This window comes from Clarias gariepinus, chromosome 11 (genome assembly GCF_024256425.1).
Source record: "Clarias gariepinus isolate MV-2021 ecotype Netherlands chromosome 11, CGAR_prim_01v2, whole genome shotgun sequence".
NCBI lineage: Eukaryota > Metazoa > Chordata > Actinopteri > Siluriformes > Clariidae > Clarias > Clarias gariepinus.
In genome coordinates, this window is record NC_071110.1 from 25,819,273 (window position 1) to 25,840,598 (window position 21,326).

General features: G+C 36.0%; 1 protein-coding gene across 1 annotated transcript; it reads left to right on the forward strand.

Annotated features, from left to right (window-relative positions):
- Window positions 1–903: 903 nt before the first annotated feature.
- On the forward strand, window positions 904–19,817 carry LOC128532871 (alpha-2-macroglobulin-like). Its single transcript, XM_053506986.1, has 34 exons — window positions 904–1,013; window positions 1,906–2,086; window positions 3,698–3,854; window positions 3,941–3,993; window positions 4,223–4,243; window positions 4,349–4,514; window positions 4,610–4,694; window positions 4,897–5,011; window positions 5,098–5,218; window positions 5,357–5,466; window positions 5,600–5,770; window positions 5,892–6,125; window positions 6,241–6,453; window positions 6,557–6,706; window positions 8,575–8,700; window positions 8,850–8,972; window positions 9,121–9,218; window positions 9,375–9,600; window positions 9,686–9,812; window positions 9,933–10,054; window positions 10,141–10,192; window positions 10,326–10,409; window positions 14,318–14,494; window positions 14,588–14,663; window positions 14,808–14,964; window positions 15,066–15,140; window positions 15,272–15,434; window positions 15,936–16,126; window positions 17,708–17,923; window positions 18,226–18,347; window positions 19,028–19,109; window positions 19,273–19,341; window positions 19,451–19,556; window positions 19,643–19,817. The coding sequence occupies exons 1-34, from the start codon at window positions 928–930 to the stop codon at window positions 19,681–19,683; spliced, it is 4,296 nt and encodes a 1,431-aa protein (XP_053362961.1). The 5' UTR covers window positions 904–927; the 3' UTR covers window positions 19,684–19,817.
- Window positions 19,818–21,326: the final 1,509 nt, after the last annotated feature.

Sequence of the window (21,326 nt, forward strand, 5' to 3'; positions counted from 1 at the left end):
TATATATATATATTTATACCTCAGTATGGGTTATATAGAGGTATAAATACATTCATGTTTATAAATGGTTACATTCAACTAGAAATTATTTTATTTGTTGCAATAAGTTTTCTATTTAATACCTAAGTACTGTGCGATTATTCCTGCATTTAATATTCCAAGGCCCATATCTTCAGAGTAAATTATCTAAAGATCCAGGCTGTTACTATGTGGAATGAATGTTTACCTGAACTCAAGGGTCACAGGTCAGTTATGTTTACTACAGGCAAACAGTGTGCAACAAATGTCAGAAGACTTTTAAACAGGAGTCAACCAAAAATACTAAGATCATACTGTGGAAATGTTACACAGTTATTTATTTATTTTTAGGCAAATAGTTGCATATTTTCACATAGTATTTATACTTTAATTTTATTATTATTCCAGTAACTTCCTTACAGATAAGTGCAAAAACATAGTCATGTTTTTTTAATAATTATAATAAAACACATTTTGTGCCTACTACATACTGTACAGTATGTATCCAATTATAAATGTCTGATTACAATGCCTGCAGTGAAAAATTACTTACGTTATATTTTATACTGTTTCCTACCGTATAAAGTGTTGTCAGTTTCTATTATTGACTATCTATTAATGTTCACTAGTGAATAATTAAAAAAAAAGTTTTTGCAATGTTTATGAAATTTAGACAAAAGGTCATAAATTTCATTTTATTTACACTGTAATCTGCCTAGTTTGTATGACTATACAAACTATTGTGAAACCTATGTTTATGTATATGTTACTATGTTTTTGCTTATGGTAGATGTGTGCAGTGTAGTCAGATTGCTCAAAGTGATTAATCATTAATAAAAGGATGAGAGCAAATAATCTGACAAAAAGGCTTTTGAACATTACAGCTTGGCACTGGTGAAGGACTTCATCATGGTGGTCAGTCAGGTTCACATAAGGATATGGCTAATAATAGCCAGCGTCCTCTTTCTTTCTGTCTATGGACACACATCTGGGCCGTAAGTATAATACAACTTTACACTGTTGTCAAACTACAGTGTAAAACATATATTTTTTTTTAAATATACACTAAAAAGTACATTAAAAATGTGTTAGTTTTTTTTTTTTGTATTTGCATTTTAAGTAAGAAAAAAGCAAATAGGATTCAGATACATTTCTGGAAAGTAGGAAAGCATCAACAATACATAACAATAGGGAGTGTAACGAAATGACCACAGACAAGCGCTAAATGATTTTTAAACATTAAATTAATGACCTTATAGAATTAAGTAAACTTGCAGTAAGAACACAGTTTTTCACCCGTCTCACAAAAATAATTTTTTGAAAATGGAAGCAATATTTTTATTGATTATGTGGCGATTTTAGGTTATTCCACATTAATTTTTTATCCAGAATGTCGGCAGAGTTGAAGTTGCTTCAAACACACTTAAAAAAAAAAACACATTTATTATACAGAGGGAGCTAGGAGCATGTAAATCATACAGTATGTTGCAATGTACAGTACAGGCAGAAGAAAATGGAAAACAATATGATCATTTTTCAAAACAAAGCACTCTGCAGACTCTGATAGTCAATGAAATGGAAATAAAATAAAATAAAAAAAAATGTATTTAACCTTTTAGTTTTTAATTCTTCTTGTGCAGCACGGTACCAAATCATCCACGGCTGGTAGCAGGCTGGGGCCCGGTGGCTGAGGACCACTGCCCTAACGCATTTTGTAGATACTATTGCAAGGATATTGATTATTGAGCTGTGTTTTGTGAGATTAGCTAAGAGTTTACTCAAGTTGTTGCTTTGATTTGGCCACGAGTTAACATGGCCATTTTTTTTTTTTTGTTGACTGAATATAAATGGATTATTAATTACTTGAACCTTCACTTTCTTTTTTAGATATTTCATGGTGACATTTCCTGCAGTGATAGAGTCTGGCTCTGATGCTAAACTGTGTGTGAGTCTTCTACAGCCTAATGAGACTCTGCAAATGAATGTTTATCTGGTTCACAACAATGAGAACAGAACTCTTTTACAAGAGACAGTGGAAAAGGAGATGCACCACTGCTATTGTTTTAAGGTTTGCAGTGCCATATCTACACTTTATGAACTTAAAAATCCATAGACACCTGATCATCACACCCATTCACTTTTAGCCTTTTTAAAATGTTTGATTTTAGACTTAGTCCCTTTTTTCTGTGTTAAGTAGATTTTGTGTGTGGCTATGGGGATTTAGTCACAATTGCAAAGGTGAAGTTGGGAACTGATGATTCCAGCTCTAAAATAGGTTAGTTTAGATAACCTAATAGGTTAAATTAGGTTTAACCTCAGGGCTTCATATACTCAAGGACTTTCCCCTCTCCAAAGTTGGCAAAATATCTCTTCTTAGGCCTAATCTGTGCACAGAACATTGGCATGTGGCCCTTAAGATGAAAGAATTGTAATAGTCCACTACTTTTTTGGGGTGTGATGGACTTTTCTCTCTCTCACTCTTCCTCTTTCTTTGTCTTACACACACGCACAAATTTAAATACAGTAGAACCTCGGATTGCGAATAAGGCGGTTTGCGAGTGTTCCGCAAGACGAGCAAAGATTTTTATAAAATTTTGACTTGAAAAAATTAGCAAGTCTCATGTATCACGCATGCAATTCTTTTTTTTGATGCCGAGCGTCACATGATCACAACTAAGCCAATGTTTTTTCTCTCTCTTGCGCTGTGGAATTGTGGGTAATCATCTCCCCTGCTCAGTCTTAGTGCGCGTCAAATAAGAGAGGAGAAGCGGTTACAGTGTAAGATGAGAAGAAGAAGGGGGGAGGGTCTGAATCGTCAACACACACACACACACACACACAAAAACACACACACAGCGCTGTGCGCGTGAATGGACACACATATCTGTCGGGATTTAGTTTTACTTTTTTTAAAGGTAAAGTGCAGGTTAATTTGTTTTATATTTACTTTATATTTTTAATTAATTATTTTTATGTATTTTTTTTTTTTGGGCTGTGGAATGAATAGTTTGAGTTTCCATTATTTCTTATGGGAAAAACAAATTATGCTCGTAATCCAAAGTTCCACTGTAGTTTACTGGCACTACCTGTAAAAGGTTTGGTTAGACCTTCTAATTCCATGGACTTTGCTGTTTTTTTAGTTATTTTTACATTATAAAATGTCGAAAAAACTTTGAACAGTTGATATTGAGATGTGTCTGCTACTTATGCTCTGTAGGGCCTTTATAACGGCTCTAATCTGAGGTCCTGTTAAGTGGTGATTTTTGAGGCGAGTAACTATGAATTAACTTCTCCTCTCCACCAGAGTTAGGTTTTGTTTTTTCTTTCCTGGCATGATCTTAATGAGAGCGTTAAGGAAGAACTATTCAGAATCAGCTGTAATTAAAAGCCTGTTAAAAGCCTGTTCATATCTTTCTAATTTCATGTCAAATAACAACTGATTAAATTTGTGTTATTTAATTTGTGAATTAGTGTTATTTTATAGTGTTGAAATCTCCAATATTGTTCTAGAAAATAGAAAATAAATCACAAAACAAAAAATGTTGACTTAGAAGGCATGTCCAAGCTTTGGACGGGTCCTGAACAACTATTTGCTTTACTTCTATAAGTATTAGATACTGCATATGCATATTTTTAAACTTTGGTTTAACATGTACTGTATTACTGTACTTCTCTTCAGGCTCCACAGGTTGAAGGACAATCAGTGCAGGAGATCAACGTGGAAGTTACTGGTGAAAGTTTTAAGATGACACAAAAAAGCAAAGTGATGTTTAAATCATACGACAAACTTCTTTTTATACAGACTGATAGGCCCATTTACAATCCAGGCCAAACAGGTGATTCACTCCTGCAATATGTTAATATATATATTTAATTTGTCTTCTATTTAACTCAAAATGTCACACAAACCTTTTTTTCACAGTGAATTTCAGAATTGTTTCTATGGATTCTAATTTTATTCCACTTGAACAAAAGGTAAGAAAAAAGCTTTATGATAAATATACAGTTTACCAGCACAAGAGGGTGCTTGATTTTAATTTACATTAACACAGACCAATATTGCTTCATGTGTGTGTAATTTTTTTAGTTGAACAGTTCCCATTAAATAAACCATTGCTTCCTTGCTTATCGTGTGTTAAATCAATGTATTGCAGTTTTCTAATCCAAATTATAAAATATTAAAGCATTGTCTTGTACTCCACAGTACAGCATGGTGAGCCTTCGGGTAAGATGCATATTGCAGATTTTATGATAGCCTTGTTCATTTGTAGGCTTTTGTCCATAAGCACTAATTGTAACTGAACTGTGTATCTTTTGTGGAAACAAACAGGATAATCACCAGAACAGGATTGGTCAGTGGACAAATGTCTCCTCGAAAGGCCTGATACTGCAGCTTTCACATGAGTTAAATGCTGAGGCTCCACAGGGATATTATCAGTTACGTGCTAACACTGGAAATAAAGTGATTACACAACAATTTAAGGTGGAAAAGCATGGTAAGTGAGATTAATAATAAGATTGAAGCATTTTTCTGCGTATAAAGATGTAACCGATATAACTTACCATAATAATACATTTAATTGACTTTCAGTTTTGCCCAAGTTTGAGGTTACAGTAAAAGCGCCAGAAGAACACAGTGTTAGTGATGAGGAAGTAAATATAGAAGTTTGCGGAAAGTAAGTTGTTTTTATTATTATTTAATTTTTTTTTAATGAAAAAAGAAATGATTTAGAATTCGTTTCAGTTTTATTAAACACATTGAATAGTGTTGACACAACTGAATATCTAGCACATGTGTAAATCCTTCTTATATCTTATGCTGTATATCATACAAGGCTTATATACAGTATGTTGTATTAAATGTACTTTATAAAAAAGGTACACATATGGACAACCTGTACCTGGTCAAGCAGAGGTGCAGGTGTGCCGGAAAATAAAGCCGCATTTTTCTGAGGCACCGTTGATTTCACCCTGTCTGAGTGAAACTGTGGAGGTATGTATGTAACCATTAAATGATAATCATTTCTTTTACACTCTAGTGAAAAAATACATATTATTTGTTTTTGGGTGTTCCCACAGATGAGTCAGACTGGCTGTGCATTTCTTCTCATCAATGTGTCAACTTTCCTGAATACTGAATTGGAACATAAATCTGAGAATAATCTTCATATTACAGTTACGCTCAAAGAGGAAGGAACAGGTCAGTCAATAAAGATAAGAAAAAAGACAGCACTATGAGCAGACCCCTAATATACTTTATACTTTACATTTAATAACTTTTATGTTTCAAAATAACAAACTGCAATTTATTTTATTTATTTATATATTTTTTGCTTAGATATATCCATGGTGAAAACTGAAAAGATAGAACTTTCTTTCCAAATTGGTAAAGTGGAATTCCTCGATTTACCAACAAACTTTGAACGTGGAAATGTTATAGATGGAAAAGTAGGTTTTTTTGGCGGCTGTGTGTTTTGATTTTGTTTTTTTCTTTCTATTGTTCATTACCAATTGCTATTTTGTTTATGCATATTATGTTTGACTCTGTAGTAACAATAATTCTTTTTTCACTGATCAACAGATTAAAGTTACTACCTTCAGGGGAACTCCCATTCCTAACAAGAAGGTGTATCTCTCAGAAGGTGAAAGGTGGTCTCAAAAGTTATTATTTAATCTTACTACAGACAGTAATGGATTGGCAGACTTTTCAATCGCTTCACCTGAAGATCCTGCAACACAGATCATATTGCGGGTATTGAACTACACCATAATTTTATAAAAGTAAAGAACAAGGAGTAAATTTTTTGGTACATTATAATGCATTAAAGCAAAATTGTATTGGGGTTTTTTTGCCCTGTGTCCCTGTTGTCTAGGCAAGTGTCTATCTTGAGGAAAAATTTCATGCACCAAAAACACCATTCTTTACAACTGCTGATGCACAAATACAGCTTCTCCAACCTGCTACACCTTACAGCCCAGTGTTCAGTAAACTGTTAATAGAGAGCTCAGAGGAATCATTTAAATGTGGTGCTGAAATTCCAATAACCATTAACTACTATATAGTTGGGGAAACTACTGAAAATTTCAGTACTGATCTCATATACACGGTAAGTATGTGCATTGAAACTATTCGTTTTTTGAGACAGCTGCTTTACGTACGTTACAGTAGCTCTGCATAAGACACATTGGAGAGATGTCATGTATTTTCTCTCTCTGCCATAGGTTTTATCTAAAGGATCCATAGTCCATCATGGTCATGAGAAAATTAATATGGAAGGCTCTACAGATGCCAGAAAAGGAAAAATATCTTTTACACTCTCTGTTCTTGCTGAGTTCGCTCCTATAGTCCAGGTTCTAGCATACACTGTCCTCCCCAGTGAGAATGTCATTGCTGCTAGCAAAAATTTTGATGTGGAGAAATGCTTCCAAAATAAGGTAATACTTGCACCATTATTTGAACTTTTTCCTTGCAATCAATTAGTCTAATTACCCTGAAATTGCTAACCCTAGCCAAACTTGTTTTCATCATCTACTCCAGGTTTCGTTACAGTTCTCTCCCCCTAAGGCAGTTCCTGGTGAGAAAAACACTCTCGAGCTCTCAGCACATCCTGGTTCACTGTGTGGCCTCAGTGCTGTGGATCAGAGTGTCTTCATCCTGGAGTCTGGAGATCGTCTAAACACTGACAAGGTCAAATTAAGATGTGCTAAACTTGTAATTTTAAAGGGGTCATACAGGCCTACATGCACTTTTTTAAGCTGTTTGGACTGAACTGTGTGTTAAGAGAGTGCGTACACAACCACTCTACGATGATAAAGAGCCGCCCAGTGGTTTTCTTTTCATTTATTACAATAACATCCCCCTTCTGAAATCAGGCCAATCGCAAATGCCTGTCACTGTGACGCCACACCACAAGAGGCCGCTCCTACACTAGTTGATTGACACTGGTGTTTTAGCAAAGACCCGCCCCGAGTGAGAAGAAGCTGTCGGCCATTGTTTTTCGCCGCTGGAGCAAAATGTCGCCTAAGCGAGTGTGGTGTACAGTTGTTGGGTGTAATAGCGAACACAGCAGTCGTCATTCACTACCGACATCTGAGCCGCTGAGGACGCAGTGGCTGAATTTAGTTTTTAAAGCTAACGTCCCTGCCGATTTACCTAAATGCATTCATGTTTGCGCTAATCATTTTTCACCAGACTGCTTTATAAACGCGGGTCAATATAAAGCAGGTTTTACTAGGAAGCTGCTCCTAAAAAATGGATCTGTACTAACGCTTCGTGTTCCTGCTTCATCTTCACCAGGCTCAGTGAGTAATTTCTTTTTCTATGAATCTTTGCAGATCGCCTTTTCTAATAATCACGATGAATGCGGAGTGTAAGTTAACTTATACTTTCATAGAACATGGTTATGGCTTCTTCTCTATGTACATCCGTCTCTATATAATCCCTAATCGCCCGTTTATAATAAACAATGGATTAAGGTGATTGTCTAGTTGCAAACTGTGTACGTAGTTGGAAAACTATATTATGCTTACCTTTGTAACGTTAGATGTTTATAACGGTGTCTGTCGAAGATTAAGAAGTCATGTAAACACATCAGTAAACACATCAGTAAACACATCGCGTCCGTATCTCTCTCAGTAAGCTTCTCCGCTTTATGTTGTTGTTGCTCGCGGCAGCGTAACAGCCCGTTAATTCATGCCCATGCAGTGATGAGAAAGACAAATAGAGTCGATGCATGTCCATTCTTTTAATTTCTGCGTTGTCAGGCGATATTACAAACTTCCGCGTAGGTTCCGTACTTAAATCAAACCAAAAACTACTTAAGAAAACAGGCTCAGGCTCTATATTCCAGAGTTTTCCAGGTTGGACTGCATTACCCACAAAGCACTGCGTTCTGGGCAATGCTTTGTGGGTAATGCAGTCCAAAGCATTGCCCGCACTGGACTACACTCCCGTGGCTATAGACACGCCCCACAGATCTGGGGGGGCGGGCTCAGCAGAGATCATAAGCATTTAAAGGAACATGCACTGAAATAGGTTGCTAAGAACAGAGCTAGTTTTTACCAGTTAAAAGTAGTGTTTTTTTTACACAACCATTGAGAATTTTTAATTAAATATATTACAAACTTTTCATTAGGACCCTAAAGATCATATTAACATTTAATGAAAATTGTTTCTGTATGATCCCTTTAATGTCTACATTTCAACAATGTTGTTAACTGTTACCTCAGAGACTGTTTCTCTAAAACAGAAATGCTAAGGGCTCAACCTTGTCAAAGAGTTACTTGCCGCACATACTTTGTTCGTATTGCAAGATATAAGTGAAGACTCAGACCTCCAGTGGGTAATCTGGTATTTAATGCGTAATAAAATGTCTTGTCCCTCAAATCTCACATGCACTAAGATGATATATACAGGTCAAAGATTTATATATGTATATATATATATATATATATATATATATATATATATATATATATATATATATATATATATATTTTTTTTTTTTTTTTTTTTGATGTATTTAGTTACACTTGTTTATTTTATGTGTTCTGTAGATATTTAAATTGTTACCAGTAACATCGGTATCAAATTATGCCTATGAAGTTGAAGATAATCTGGAGTGTTTGCCTGTTAGGCCCCGGCTGGATACACAGAGTGACCACGTTTACAATACATTTAAGGTAACAGACTAACTAGTTGTAAATCGCAGCATAATAAGCCATGTAGTTACTAATCATAGTATGTTTTCTGTTATGTTAAAGGAAAATTAAATGTAGCTTAGGTAAATTACATTTAAATTCAATTGGTTTACTGTGTTATCACCTGACAGGGAGTGGGGCTGAAGATGGCAACAAATTTGGCTGTTAGACAACCTCGCTGTTTGATGTACAGTAGCAGAGACTATCTGGATGTTTATGGTATGTCCAGACATTTATTCATGAATTACTTTTTCATTCTACAATTACAATATAATTAAATAGTCCTCACAGATATAACAGCTATTGTGTGACTTGCTGTTAATTGTTTGTTTTTGCTGATTTCCAGACTTTGAAACTGATTCCTCAGTTGCAAAATCAGTCTTAGTGGGCAGGGGACCACACCCAATCCTATTAGAAGATATTGACTTAGATCTTGGACATGTTGAGGCAGTGCGTAAGTTCTTCCCAGAAACTTGGATATGGGAACTCGAAGAAGTTGGGTTAGTGAATCAGCATATTACTTTTTATATATTTTATGTTTAGCATGGACACTTGTGCTGTTCCTCTTTTCAATTAAATTACTGTAATCACTATAATACTGAATAATCCTTTCATTTGATGGTGGAAAGATTAGTGTAATTTTTTTTTTTTGACAGGGCCTCAGGATCAGTACAGCTTCCTGTCACTGTTCCCGACACCATCACCACTTGGGAGACAGAGGCTTTCTGTGTGTCCTCTAAGGGTCTGGGACTGGCTCCTCCCATTCAGCTCACTGTATTTCAGCCCTTCTTCCTGGAGCTCTCGTTACCCTACTCCATTATCAGGGGAGAGGTTTTTGAACTGAAGGCCACTGTTTTCAATTATCTTTCAAAATGCATTATGGTACTGTAAGGTCTTATTTTTATCTTCATAAGTACTGTAACATTTAATATGCACAGTAAATTAATCACTTGTGTCTCAACCTCAGGTTAAAGTGACTCCGGCCCCTTCTTCAGACTACACTCTGGAGTCGTCTTCTGATGGCGAATATTCATCCTGTCTGTGTGCAAATGGCAGAAAGACCTTCAAATGGACTCTGATTCCCTCTGTGCTTGGTGAGACTTCTTCACTTGAGGCATATGTCTAATATGTTTGATACAGTATGTCTGTTACATTATATCATGGAAAGTTGAGAATAAAAAAACACTGTTATTGTAACTGCTATTACACTACAGGAGTCTTGAATGTGACAGTGAGTGCAGAGGCAGAACAATCCCAGACTATGTGTGACAATGAGATTGTGAGTGTTCCAGAGAGAGGCCGCATTGACACGGTTACACGGAGCCTGATTGTAAAGGTTAGTGACATGATAAATAGTCTGATCAGAAGGTTTATGTTTGGCCTAATTATTACTATGATTCAATAACTATTTTCCCCACATAGGCTGAAGGAACTGAAAAAACAAAAAGTCAAAGCTGGTTATTATGCCCACAAGGTACAGTATAAGGACCTGCACAGATAAACGTCCAATTTATTGTAAATCATTGAGACTGCAAGTCGTGTAAAACTGATGGCAGTAGCACCGTTTTACTTAGTTAAAACATATCTCTCTTTCATTTCACGTACAGGCAACAGTGTTTCAGAAGAATTGAAGCTGAGTCTTCCTGAGGATGTAATAGTGGGATCAGCACGAGCTTCTGTCTCAATACTTGGTAATAAAAAAAATAAAGGTTAGGTTAAAGGTTCGCTTCTAATATTTAATGATAGTTGGTCTTAGAATGCTGATATTTAGAACAATTAATTAAAAGAGTGATAGGAAGCAGCTTTGATATCCAAAATGGTTTAAAATACGATTTTATATTCTTAGCTAGTTATTTAGTGCAGATTCAATGCTCAGCTGAATTTATAGCAATTTCTGCATGCAACTGGCAAAAACCTGTTTAAATTTTTTTTGTCACCTACCACCAACATTTGTGTGAAACCAAACCAACCAAAATAGCCAGCGAATCGAATCATCAATTTCAGTCTAAACCTGAGTTAGCAAATAGATTAACAAACATCAAATCAATCATCAACCTGCCAGGGCTAAAGTCCAGGTGTACACCCTGGTGAGCTATTACAACAACAGAGCAAAACACATTTCACTATACCAATAAAAAAATTTATTATAGATTAATATGTAAATAATATCGAACAAAAATAACATGCCAGTCATTTGAAAACAATTTAACTAATTATATTAATGTTAAGCCCAACACCACTGAAAATCTCACACAGAAAATGCACAATCGTTTTTATTCACTTTTTTAAACTGCAAGCTACTGTAACAAATGTGATGCGTCGCGTCCAAAATATCGGGAAGAAATCCAATAAGTGGATTGAACTTGTAATCTCCCCCGAATATTTTTTTTAATTAACTTTAGATCAATCAACCGATCCGGTCTCAGATGAGGCGAGGAAGGCAAAGAGGAAGTATTTGATCTAACCGGATGTTTATATAATAGCCAACCCCAAAGGTCAGTCACCTGAAGGTCCCCAAAGATCAGTCACCTGACGTTGTTGGTATTAGGTATCGAGGATACGCGGAAGAATGGCGTCATTCATAATGAGATTGTGGTGGGGGTCTCACCACAAAGTGAGGTCAAAATAGATCACATTTTCGGCTTCAGTAGACACACAGTACTTCAGATTGAAACACGACTGCCCCCTACAAGTAATGAAGGGCATTTTCACAGCTTGCCGCGTGAGGACGCGGTAAGTCGTAGGATCCCTTTTCTCGAAACGTGCCAGGGCCCGGTTTCTTGAAAGCTTCTTATCACTAAGTAGTTCTTAAGTTGTACCTTAACCTCTCTCTTAATGTTATTGCTCATTTTCCTAAACATTCTCACGCTAAGTATCTCTTAGGTAAGTTACACGTTCGTAAGGTTGGTCTGGATCAACCTTAACTCATTCTTAGCGTAGTTTCAGCTCAAGACACTAGTCACCGCTACTGAGCAGCAGTCTTTATAAATCAGGAAGCACATTATGGCTCGTTATCAAAGTCGTATTAATTATGGAATATACTGTGAGCCTGTTTAAGAATTTTATTTTATTTGATATCAGAACTAATAGAATGACTTTTAATTAGCCTATTTCATAATGTGACTAATGCATTAAAATTGGCGATCACTTTTAATATTAAACAGGTGGCAAACAATTTGGCAGCGATACAGCGTGTTGTTGTGCTAAACTGAAGATGGCGTTGTCCGCGGAGCCCTGAGGTTCATGTAAATTTTGCCATTAGGAAAAACCTCAGCCCTTTTCATATTTTCCCTGACGTCGGTATAAAAAAAAAATAATCTTTCGCCTTCCAAGGCAACAGATTATGGGGCTTCTTGACCTGCTCAGACCTGCACTTACCAGGCCAATGCGTCGTACTTACGCTCTACATCCCGATGTCCAGCTGCTCGCTGCTTTTTGTTTAAAATATGTTTCATTGATCATTAGCCATTATCCATAGCTGAATAGGCTTTTCTTTTGACACGTTTTATTTTATGAAATTTTATTTAGTTAAATGAGAAAATAAACTTGGGAGTTTCAGACCCCGCATCCATTTATTTTTGTAATGCGTAAGTGAATATTACAAAATAATTGTAATGCGTAATACACCTATGTCACCTGTGCGGTTTGACTCGCTATGAAATGCGGTGTTATACCCCTATATCACCTACGTGGTTTCGCGCAGTGGCCTTAAGTAGGGTTCATCATGATTCACCGCGACTTTTTGCGCTGTGATTGCGTTTTCATCTTTTCGCGTGAAAAATTAAACGTTAAATTTTTTGACGGCCCTCGCGGAAACTTGCAGAACTTTGCGGAACGTTAGCGGAACGTCGGCGGCAATCGCGGCAGCTTACGGTGCCTAACATCGCATCTCATCCTGAGTCAAAGCGCATACTGTAGGTAAGATAGGGGTATTAGGCACCGTGAGCCACCTCAAGTGCCCGCCCGCTGTTCCGCGAAGATCTGCAAGGTCCGCGGGCTTCCGCATGTTAAACATGTTAAATTTTTTTGTGTGGTAAAATGGAAACTTACGCGCTGAATCTGGAGGAACCGGACTTACGGCCACCGCGCAAAACCGTATAGATGAGATACTGTAGGGGTATTAAACCTCTACTCTGTCATCTCATCGTATTCATTCCATAAGTGCGCTATACAACATAACCACTGACATGCTTCACACTTCATGTTTCTGAAGCTGGTGAAGAGTGTTGTCAGCTGTTTGTCAATCAACTATGATTGTATACTCAGTTCGTTTCACCGCCACTACAGGCTACATAAAAATATTAGCGACAGTTTGGTGATTTAATTTATATATTTATCTATTATGGCATGCTATTGATAAGTTAAAAGAATTTAGTGCCATGTTTAATTTGCATAGAAAGTGCCGTCTTTCTTAACGCTGTCATGCAAAAGGAGTCAAAAATCGATGTCAGCTAATTCAGTACCTTTACTGTAGACAGCGCCTTGTAACGTCAGACATAAGAGGCAGCGACTTAAGAAGACTCCTAAGGGAAAGTTCGAGAAATACACTTAGAAAAGTTGTCACTTTACGTAAGATATATCTTAAGAGTCTTCTTAGCTTGCGAATAGTGTGCGTTATCGAGAAACTGGGCCTAGATCTGTAGGTATATTATAATTTGACATTATTATCCCCCAATTGTTTAAAAGACGGTTTAAAGGTTGTTCTGAATAGTACAAGAGTATAATTTATGTAGATTGGGATGTAGCCATGAATACGCTTTAACTTGCAAATGGCAACCACTGGATTAATGCATTAAAGTGCATTGCAAAATGTTTCTCTATGAGATTCTTGCAATAACATCTTTCCACAAAAGATAACATTGGCTGCATTTTTTATTAGACTAAATATCAGTTCTTAATGGAAAACCTGGTGAGCCAGTTTAAACTGTAAGTGAAAAGTACAAAACCTCATCAATATAATCAATGACCCATCTTCCTGAGGAATGCTATGCCTACAACAGTGTCTGGAACTGCCATGTTCAACTCCAGCCTTAGTAGTGACTGAAAAGGTATCAGGATTGGCCTCTTTCAGGTGCCATGCCATGTAATGATGGCCCCTAATTTATGGACAAGACATATATCAAGGAGATAAATTCCATAAATTTGCTTTATCTGGGCTGGTCTGTTTGAGGCACTTACAGAAATGAATGGATTTGTTTTTGTTACTTTTATTGACTCAATCAAGTGACTCGCAATTAGATCCAAGCTGCAGATTTCCAGTGCTTTACTTTTATTTTACAAACCTAGTATTTAACCTCATACTTATTATTTGGACAAAAATATGACTAAATTAAAAATTAACTCAAAATCCTAAATTCATTCATTGTGGACAGAAGAAGGTTGACGAAAAAATTATCTTCTCTTAATGACTATTGCATCAGCAGCAACTGTATGGGCATTATCGTAGTGTGAGCTCATAACCATAGACAACAAATACCTGCAACTGAGAGAACAGACTATTTTTGCAAGATAGTTGTACTAAGCTTTTTTTCTACTTATCAGACAGGGCAAAAAATAGTGTATTAAAGGAAAAATCATAATTGTGTTCTCTTTTTTGTAGGAGACATACTTGGCAGTGCATTAAAAAATCTGGATGGACTACTAAGGATGCCATATGGTTGTGGAGAACAAAACATTGCCCTCCTTGCCCCCAATATCTACATTCTTCAGTATCTAGAGAACACTAAGCAGCTCACCACAGCCATCCGTGAGAGGGCTACTGGTTTCCTTAAGAGTGGTTAGTGAGATAACTTTTACTTTAGCAATAGCCTTGCTAAGTATACTGTATTCTTGTAGAAGTAATCAGAATCAGTTATTTGACTTTTCACAGGATACCAGCGGCAGCTAAACTATAAGCATTTTAATGGTGCATACAGCACATTTGGCAGGGGAGAGGGGAACACATGGTAAGAATGTTAACTGCCACACAGGTAGCATTAATGATGCAGATGTTAAAAACCTCAAGCTTCTTTTTAACACTTTGCTAGTATATAGTGAAAAATCTCCCACAAATATTTGAACTATGAATACAAATACATTTTTATCCCTAGGTTATCTTCTTTTGTCTTGAGGACTTTTGGCAAAGCACAACGTTACATCTTTATTGATCCAGAAGTCATTAACAGTGCAAAGCAATGGCTCATAAATATGCAGAGATCAGATGGTTGTTTTATACAACAAGGAAGTCTGTTCAATAACAGAATGAAGGTCTGTATGTATTTTGGGCTCTCCATACTGAAGAACACATGAATACTAAATACATTTACTGAATTTAATTATTATACATACATCATTCTTATGTGTTTCAGGGTGGTGTAAATGATGAGGTGACAATTACTGCTTACATCACTGCATCATTCCTTGAACTTGGACATACAGCCCACGTAAGAACATAATACAGTTTTAAATGTTTGCTTTTAGATAGCACATGATTCTGTAGGGAGGGACTGCAAAAGTAAAAAAAACCTTAACTCTAACTGAAACATTGCAAACTACTGAGTTTTCTTGATTGCAGGATGCTGTTGTAAATAAAGGGTTGTTGTGCCTGAAGTCTTCAATTGGTAACATGACAAACACCTACACCACTGCACTGATGGCCTACACTTTCAGTCTGGCTGGAGAGAAAGACCTTCGGGAGCAACTACTGAAAGAGCTGGAAAGTGTTGCTATTGTAGGAGGTATGAATTGAGTTAAATAAAGTATATTTTATCACATACCACACCTGACACTTTTTTCCACCTGTTCCAACCTGCCTGCACCCACCTTCTTTACCTCCTTTCAACAATCTCCATTGCTCTGGACGGTTATGTAATATCTAATAAGTACCTAAAGTCCTGCACCTTCTTTACATCTGCTCTCTGTAGCTTTACCATTCCAAAGGAAAATATAAAATAGAATTTTGTTTTGATTTTGTTTGTTGTTTTGTTTGTTGTTTATTTTGCATATTTGTCACCAAAATAATTCAGATGATCAAAAAAAAAAAAAAAAAAAAAAAAAAAATATATATATATATATATATATATATATATATAATGCAACAAGAACCAGAGTAAATTGCTTAATGCAAATTTTAAATAATTATTTAATTTATTAAGGGACAAAAGCTGTCCAAACCTGGTTGAATTAAAACAAATCTGCAGCCAAAAATTTGGACCTTCATTTTTCATTTTTCATTCTAGTTGGACATGTTCACTGGTCTCAGTCAGCATCAGATGACTCTGGTGCATTGTCAGTGGAAATCAGTTCCTACGTGCTGCTAGCTGTTCTCACTACAAGTGAGCTCTCTGCCGCTGATTTGGGATACGCTAATGGGATAGTCAGCTGGTTGGTGAGGCAGCAAAATCCTTATGGAGGCTTTTCCTCCACCCAGGTACTCATACTTCATTCTTTTATTTCTTTATTTCCTTCCAGTACTGTCTGCAAATTAATCTCGTAACAAGAGTCAAATCAAGTTAAAGCACATTTTAAAACAACAAAAGTTGACCAACTTACAACAGTAACAGTACAACAGTAAAACAACAGTAAACACAGTATGTAAAAAAAAAGTGAAATCTCAAATACATGTAGCAAATAAAAATTAATACTGTACATTTAAAATATATGAATATATAAATATATATAGTAATAAAAAATAACAGAAAACAATAAATGAGAATACACTGTCTCAGCCAGGTGTAAAAGCCAATGAAAAAAAATGCATTTTTAATCAGAACTTAAATGTTGATGATGTTGGTGCAGCCCTTATGTGGAGGGATTTTACTATTTAGCTGCTATAACTGCAAATAAATTATATTCTTTGAAATTAGGGCTCTGGACCAAGCAACAACCAAGTGCATCTGGTCAGAAAATCTACAGTAAATGTCCTAGAGCATGTGTAAGGATGTAGAAGTTTAGAAAGATACAATGACACTAAGCCATTAAGTGACTTCAAAAAATAAAAATACAATAAATCCTGTAGCAATTAAAAAAAAATTGAATAAGCAAGGTGTAATATGTAATACTTGTACTAGTATGTGCTGATGTAGTTGATTTTCTAATGATTATTGCATTATAATTAAAGTAACTGTAAAGTAAAAAAGTGATGAAATCATTCTCTGCAACAATGCCACAGGATTCGTGCATGTGCCAGTGAGTGCAGAAGCAGAACAATCCCAGACTAAATGTGACAATGAGATGTGTTCCTGATTAGGCCACATTGACCCACTTACAAAAAGGGACTTAATGGAATTCTTGATACAATTCTGCCACAGAAGCAAACAAATCTATTAGTCATCAGCAATAAAATGAAAAGAAAGACCATGCTTATTCATCATATATCCCAGAAGGAGCATATACATTGGAACATTGGTTATTGAGAACCCGGTTTGCGAGCGTTCCGCAAGACAAGCAAAAATTCTTCACTGCGAAAATGTGGCTAATCGTCTCCCATGTGTGTGTGTGTGTGTGTGTGTGAAAGTCATCCTGCACATCAGCGGCCTTCCTCAGTGGTCTGCAAGCTAGTGGGTGTGTGCGCGCGTCTATTGGTAAACTGCACAGCAACACCCCCCCACCCCCCCTTTTTATTAGAGTACACCTAGGAACTGAAAAGGTTCTATTGTTCAGACAGGATTTAAACCATTTTAGAGATGATACATGGATGCCACAGGAGTTAAGAGTCTAAGGGAATAAGAATATTGGGATACACAATATGCAATGCAGCCCTATGATCTACGAGCACCACACTAGCAGAGTCCCCCAACCCTGTCCCAGACAACAGACAACTGTTAACAAAAGATTATTCAGAACTTGTAAAAATGCTCAAACTGCTTCAGGACACCTAAACATATGGGAGGGACAGATGGGTCATAAGCATGAGGTGTAATGTTTGATCTAATGTCAGTAATCATATTTTTAAAAACATCTACAACACTTTTAACAACAATATGAAGGTTTCCCTTTCTCTTTTTACCAGGATACAGTTGTGGCTCTTCAAGCTCTGGCTCTGTACTCTACCAAAGTGTTTAGCTCAGATGGTGCTAGCACAGTAACCATAAAGTCAGAAGCAGAAAACAGTTACACCTTTGATGTGAACCAGAACAACAGGTTACTGTACCAAGAAAGATCATTGCAGGATGTTGCTGGCAAGTACAGCATTGAAGTGAAGGGTTCCAGCTGTGTGTCAGTACAGGTATATTTGAGCGATGCTAATAAGCTTTCTCAAATTTGCAAGCTGACCTGGCTTACTTGTTTGTATATATTTAAAGTAATTAATATGAATGAATAGACAATCTACTAATTTCTTCATTTATATAATTATAATCTATATATCTAATATACTGTATATATTGCCATTTACATACCATTTTTACCCAAAGACTTTTTGTAACATTTTCTTAATGCTTAATTTAAAATTGAAGTGATTTACACAATATATACATTTTCTCTTTATTGCCTGCTTCATGGTTTGACTTCTTTTCTCTCTATTTAAAGACATCACTTTTCTACAACATCCCCACACCTAGTGAAAGAAGTACTTTAAGCATCATGGCTATGACTGAGGGAAACTGCTCAAAATCATTTGGACATACTTTAGCCATCAATTTCTCTGTGATGTAAGAATAAATTTATTCCAAATCCCTAAATCAATTTAAGGAAAAAAAAATTAAATGTATAAATTTAAATTTAAAAACATTGAATTTAAATTTTACTTGTAGTCTTTTTTTTATTAAATCACAACAAATCATAACAAATGCAAATATTTAAAATATATTAATAAATAACATTACTCAAGCACAATTCAATGATTTAATGTACGTAAGAAGGTAACTCTCAAAGTCATGATAATCCTGGAAAGTTCCGATTCAATTTTATTTTATTTGTGTAGCAGTTTTATTCGATATTGTCACAAAGCAGTTTTACTGTAATACCGGATTTAAATGAAATGTTTATACATAACAAAAAGGCCAAAGATAATGATAATAAGGTAAAAACTAATAGTTATTAACAAAACATAGGAAAGAAACTTTAAGAGAAACCATATTCAAAAGGGAACCCATCGCACAGCCACACAAGTCTGTTAGGTTTTGTTTAGCTTGAGCTATTGTATGATAAGCCTATATGATGATAACTTAGCAACAAAAAAATCAATTAATTAATTGCCATTAGACTTCTTACAATTACTGATATATGAATTCTGACATTTTAGCCTTTAGTGACAAATTTTAACTATGTGGTATTGTTGTTCCTATAGTTATCGGTTTGTTATAGTAATATTTTTTGTCGTTGTTTCCAGCTATAATGGAGCACTAAACAACACTAACATGATCATAGTGGACATAAAACTCTTATCAGGGTTCACAGCAGATGCTGGTGAAGTAAGTAAAAAAAAAAAAGTTCTAGTGTGTGTGTGCATGTACAGTATGTGTGTTTGTGTGTGTATTCTGAATGTTTTATCTCCGTGTCTTTGTCTTAATACAGTATACAGCATGTGGTTAAATCTTAATTCCCTAATGCAAAATAATTACTGTGTTGTTGTAGCTGCAAAACCAGAATTTGGTGGAACGAGTTGATTCCAAAGATGACCATGTTATAATGTATATAAAAGAGGTAAGAGGAAAACTGTATATAACATTTATTTTTACCTATTAACATACACAAACTACATATGGTGTACAATATGTAGTTTACAGTATGATGTCTGGTGTATGTTCAACAGATCCAAAGGAATATTCCTATCAACTTTAAGTTACACATTAAACAAGTGCTTCCTGTGAAGAATCTCAAGCCGGCTGTGATCAAAGTTTATGATTATTACCAAACAAGTAAGAATTTTCCTAGATTGTGGGACTTCAACTTTAAGATTCAAATGATGACTGTATTGCTACCACTTTCTGATTCTTTCATTTAGGTGACCAGTCTGAGACGGAGTACACCTCACTGTGTGTGTAAGCCTCCAGATCTGCATTAAAGACGGAACATTTTTGAAAACCTTCGGTGTGCTTTTTCTTATGCAAGACGCCTTTTATTGCGTGTATACAGTATACCTGTATACTGAGCCGCCAAAAAAGGTCACACACTGTTTTTTTTTTTTTTTTGACCAGCTTCTGCTTTGATTACTACTAGGGCAACATTTTACCCTTGTGCATGTCACAACACTTGTTTCCATTTAGAATAGCACTAATTTTTTTCCAAGATCTTGTGTTGATGATGAAAGATGTGGACTGCTTCAAAAGGTCTTCTCCAGCACATCCCAAAGATTCTTAATAGGTTTAAGGTCTGGAGTATATATCTGTATATCCTGTATTTCATTAAAATTACCCCATTATATTTGGGCAAAGTTGCAAGTTCGGTTTCCACCGTCTATGTGCTTGTAGTTTGCATGTTCTTCCTGTACTTTATAGTTTTTCTATCACAGTAATTGTTTTTTTCAAAATTAACCATAGTGTGCTTAAGCTTGTGTGCCCTGTAATGGATTGGCACGCTGTCAGGGTGTACACTGCCTCATATCCTGAATCCCCTGGGATAGGACCCCCATGACCCTGTACATGTAATGTACAGAAGCTTAATGGCAGAAAATAACTTTCCAACATTTCCATTCATAAATTTTGGAATAAAATTTTCTTTAGGCATTTGGGCTTTATACATTATATGTACAAATGCTTTTATAATACAGTTTGTGTGCTTGATCTATGCCAATTACATATGTCCATTTTATCAAGGGGAACCAAATATCCTACCCTGGATTTTAGAAAATCATATTTCTTCTTCATAGGCTACATCTGTGTGTTTGATAAATCTGGTTTAATGAAACTGGATAATGTCTTAATAGGTAAAAAAAGATTAAAGTTTAGACTGTTCCTAAATATTTGGAGTAATTCAATTCAATTCAATTCAATTTTATTTGTATAGCGCTTTTAGCAATTTTCTTTGCCACAAAGCAGCTTTACACAATCAAAAGAATTATTTAAGTTTGTATGAATTGTGAATTTGTATGAATCAAAATGGTCAGTTTGGTGAGCAAGCCAAGGGCGACAGTGGCAAGGAAAAACTCTCTAAGATGGTAATAGGAAGAAACCTTAAGAGAAACCAGACTCAGCAGGGAACCCATCCTCATTTGGGTGAAACACAAAGCAGTAAATTATCTGCATTTATACAGTGTGTAGGGTGGGAGGCAGTTCAGCTATAATAGCTGATGTTAATTGATGTTAATAATTATTTGAAGTTATTGAAGACCCAGGTAGACTTGTAGTAGGTTCCAGTCCTGAACTATCAAACTGTCAAGTCCCCAGAGAAACAGTTGCCAACACCAGTTAAGGCCAGAATCATCCCCAGACACCAGACACATCCCAGAGAGACACACGGGGCATCCATGTGACGAGATCTTTAACCAGAAGCGGGGCACCAGGATGGGTCAGACAGGTCCGGAGGGCAGAGGGAGTCTGGATCACTGGCAGCTCAGGAACGACATGTGTAGCTCGACAGAGAGAGAGAAAGAGTGAAAGGGGAAGACAGGAGGAGAGAGGAAAGAGAAAGAGGGGGAGAAAGTATTTTAAAATCAAAGCGAAATTTCACAGGGAGCCAATGGAGTGAAG

Coding starts and splice junctions, on each gene's coding strand:
- LOC128532871 (XM_053506986.1), top strand. CDS start 928: ATGGTGGTCAGTCAGGTTCACATAAGGATATGGCTAATAATAGCCAGC. Junction 1,014..1,905: donor TATGGACACACATCTGGGCC/GTAAGTATAATA, acceptor TTTCTTTTTTAG/ATATTTCATGGTGACATTTC. Junction 19,110..19,272: donor TCACAGCAGATGCTGGTGAA/GTAAGTAAAAAA, acceptor GTGTTGTTGTAG/CTGCAAAACCAGAATTTGGT.